This window comes from Molossus molossus, unplaced genomic scaffold (assembly GCF_014108415.1).
Source record: "Molossus molossus isolate mMolMol1 unplaced genomic scaffold, mMolMol1.p scaffold_m16_p_10, whole genome shotgun sequence".
In the NCBI taxonomy this organism is placed as follows: domain Eukaryota; kingdom Metazoa; phylum Chordata; class Mammalia; order Chiroptera; family Molossidae; genus Molossus; species Molossus molossus.
The window spans coordinates 73,715,008-73,718,860 of NW_023425345.1; the positions used below are offsets into that span (position 1 = coordinate 73,715,008).

The window sequence follows — 3,853 nt, forward strand, 5'->3', positions numbered from 1 at the left end:
GCTTAACTTTTCAAATGTTAGCTCAAGTTTTTCATTGATAAAACAAGTCTCTCAAGCAAGTCCTCACCTCTTGTAGTCCCATGCATGGCTCCAGTGACAGCAGTTCCTCTCCCATGTCAAACTCTGCAGTTATCCCACAAATGAAAATGACCAGTTGGACAGTATTTGTTCGTTGTCTCATCACAAGCCAGAGAGAAAAATTGGAAATCTGCAGAATCCTTCAGTGTTTTTTCAGTATCTTTTACTAAGTCAGTAATCTGGTTTGAGTTGGTTCTCCAAGACAAGCTAACACTCTGAAACAATTTTACTTGGTGCTAACAACTCTGTAGCAGCCACCATGCACTCTTTCACAAACAATCCCTCTACATGAGGCCTCAGCTTTGTGATTAGTTCACTCACTACATAACCCATCTGAATACTGTCTCTGTCACAATGAGGCTTAATGAAAGTGGCTTGTGATTGCAAGCTCCACTGAAGAGAATTGATTTTATCCAGATGGATTTGGCCTCCCAGTTCATTGAGTTTAGCATGTTTTGAGCTGTAATGATGCTCCACGTTTGCTTTTTTATTACTTTTAACACATTACCACAAACTAGGCACATAGGTTTGCTTTTGACTTCAACAAAAACAATAATCATTTGTTCGTTTCTCTTGGAAAGATCAATACTCTGCATCAACTTTTCTTTGTAGTTGCCATTTGTAGAATGTCATACTACTTAATTTTCTTTATTTTTTTGTTAATCTTCACCCAAGGATAGTTTTCCATTAATTTTAGATAGAGTGGAAGGAAGGGAAGCGAGGAGAGAGAAAGAGAGAAAAACATCGACGTGAGAGACACACCATTGGTTGGTTGCCTCCCACATGACCCTGACCAAGACTAGGGATCAATTTACAACCCAGGTAAATACCTTTGACCAGGAATTAAACCCAAGACCCTTTGGTCCATGGGCCGATGTGCTAACCACTGAGCAAACTGGCTAGGACACACCACTTAAGTTTTAATAACTATTCGGTCTGTGTGTCACCAGCGACACGATTATTTTGCTTTGATCGCTGTTCTAATCCTGCATCATGTATTTGGATCATATCCAACATTAGTATCATTGACTTTTGAGGTCTTTTCTGTATACTGTAATTTTCTTAATCTTTATCTGAGATTCCGTTTTTGCAAGGATTGTTGGTTGTGGATATGTGGATAAAGATTGGATTGGAGTTAATCTGTGTGGACAAACAAGTCGACAACATTGTCGTCAATCATCAGAGGCAAGGTCGTCAACGTCGTGAAGAATCATCTCATTGCATCTCGACTCATCATCACTGGATTGCTGTAGTTTCGCCACAGTGTGTGAACACTTTTGCAACATGTAGACTCCCAGCCTGCTTGGCACTGACTATCCCCTGAGTCACCGCAATACAGGCAGTCAGGCCTCGGGCAGCCAACAAGAAGCATATGTGTCTGTCCCGTCATGTACTTGTATGTGTCCTGTCTATGCTGTAATGGACATTCCTTGTCCCTCAATATTTATGTTATTATTACTTAATATAAATTTATGTTGCTATGAAAAAAGCTCCTAGGTTTATTGAATTTTAAGTCCTGCTAGCTGTTTGCCTTGGCAGGGCCAGACCAAATGATTTTGTGGGCTGGATATTCCCCATCCCTGAACTAGGGGGTCAAAAGAGAAATAAAAATAATACCCAGAGATAAATGAAAATGGAAATATACAAAATGCAAAACCTGTTGGATGCAGCAAAAGCAGTTTTAAAAGGGAAGTTCAGAAGCCCCCTCTGCCTCTTTGCATCCGCTTCCATTGGCTCTTAAGGTCGTTGGTCAGACCTCAGCCGCCAAAGTGGTGAAGCAGATCAACAGCAAGTATGCTTTCCAGGAAGCCTTGAACAGTGTAGGAGATAAACTTGTAGTCGTTGACTTCTCAGCCATGTGGTGTGGGCCTTGCAAAATGATCACGCCTTTTTTTCATTCCCTCTCTGAAAAGTATTCCAACGTGGTGTTCCTTGAAGTAGATGTGAACAACTGTCAGGATACTGCTGCAGAGTGTGAAGTCAAATGCATGCCAACCTTCCACTTTTTTAAAAAAGGACAGAAAGTGGGTGAATTTTCTGGAGCTAATAAGGAAAAACTTGAAGCCACCATCAATGAATTAGTTTAATTATGTTTTCTGAAAACACAATCAACCATCAGCTCTTGTAATTTTTATTTACAAAAAAAGAAGATCAAGTATAGAGACTATATACTCAACTACCATCTGATTATAAATGACAATAAAATATTAATTCTAGCCCTGGCCGGTTTGGCTCAGCGGTTAGAGTGTTGGCCTGCGGTCCTGAGAGACCCGGGTTCGGTTCCCGCTAAGGGCGCATACCTTGGTTGCAGTTTGTCCCCGGCCCTGGTCAGTCGTGCGGGTAGCAGCCACTCGATGTGTTCCTTTCACATCGATGTTTCTCTCTCTCTCTGTTCCTCTCTCCCCCTCCCACTCTATCTGAACAAAAAATGGAAAAATGTCCTCGGGTGAGGATAAAAAATATATATATATATTAATTCTACCCTTTAAAAAAAAATAAAAATGAAAAATAAAAGGGAAGTTCATGGTGATAAAGATTACATTAAGAAACAAGATTTCATGCATAACCAATGGACATGGACAACAAAGTCGGGGACGGGGCAGGGGGGGATGGGGAGGAGGGTGTCAATGGGGTAAAAAAGGAGAAACATCTGTAACAAAAAAAAAGAAACACGATTTCAAATAACCTGACTTGACACCTCAAGGAACTGGAAAAAAATGAACAAACTAAGCTCAAAGTTAATAGGAGGATGAAAATAACATATCAGAGCAGAAATAAAGGAAATCAAGACTAAAAGACAATAAAAAGATCAATTAAACCAAGAGCTGATTTTTCGAAAAGATAAAGTAGACAAACCTTTAACTAGATTCACCAAGAAAATATTCTACTCTTTTTTTTTTTTTTTTATCTTCACCCAAGGACATTTTTCCATTTTTTTCTTCAAATAGAGTGGGAGGGAGAGAGAGAAACATCGACATGAAAGGGACACATCAGCCCTGGCCGGTTTGGCTCAGCGGTTAGAGCGTCGGCCTGCGGTCCTGAGAGACCCGGGTTCGGTTCCCGCTAAGGGCACGTACCTCGGTTGCAGTTTGTCCCCGGCTCTGGTCAGTCGTGCGGGTGGCAGCCACTCGATGTGTTCTTTCATGTTGATGTTTCTCTCTCTGTTCCTCTCTCTCCCTCCCACTCTACCTGAACAAAAAATGGAAAAATGTCCTCAGGTGAGGATAAAAAAAAAAGAAAGGGACACATCAAGTGGTTGCCACCCGCACGACCCAACCAGGGCTGGGGACAAACTGCAACCGAGGTACATGCCCTTAGCAGGAACCAAACTTGGGTCTCTTGGGACCGGAGGCCAACGCTCTAACTGCTGAGCCAAACTGGCCAGGGCCAGTTTGAAAAAGAATTCAAATAAAATCAGAAGTGAAAAAGGACATATTACAAGTGATAACACAGGAAAACAAAGGATCATAAGAGACTAATATGAACAATTATCCACCAACAAATTGGACAACTTGGAAGAAAAGGATAAAGTCCTGGAAATATTCACCCTACTAAGACTATCATGAAGAAATACAAAATCTGAACAGATCCATTACTAATAAAGAGTATGAATTAGTAATCAACACCTTCCCTGGCTGGTTGACTCAGAGCATTGTCCCTTACACCAAAAGGTTTTGGGTTTGATTCCCCATCAGGGCAAATGCTTAGGTTTCAGGTTCAATCCCTGTTGGGGCACATACAGGAGGCAACCAGTCGATGTTTCTCTTTCTCTTCC

General features: G+C 41.3%; 1 protein-coding gene across 1 annotated transcript; it reads left to right on the top strand.

Moving 5' to 3' along the window:
• The first annotated feature begins 1,189 nt into the window (after positions 1-1,189).
• LOC118623747 (thioredoxin-like) lies at positions 1,190-2,288 on the top strand. Its single transcript, XM_036251533.1, has 2 exons — positions 1,190-1,263; positions 1,772-2,288. Exons 1-2 carry the CDS (start codon positions 1,190-1,192, stop codon positions 2,163-2,165), a joined length of 468 nt encoding a protein of 155 aa, XP_036107426.1. The 3' UTR covers positions 2,166-2,288.
• Positions 2,289-3,853: the final 1,565 nt, after the last annotated feature.

Coding starts and splice junctions, on each gene's coding strand:
- LOC118623747 (XM_036251533.1), top strand. CDS start 1,190: ATGTGGATAAAGATTGGATTGGAGTTAATCTGTGTGGACAAACAAGTC. Junction 1,264..1,771: donor ATTGTCGTCAATCATCAGAG/GCAAGGTCGTCA, acceptor TTAAAAGGGAAG/TTCAGAAGCCCCCTCTGCCT.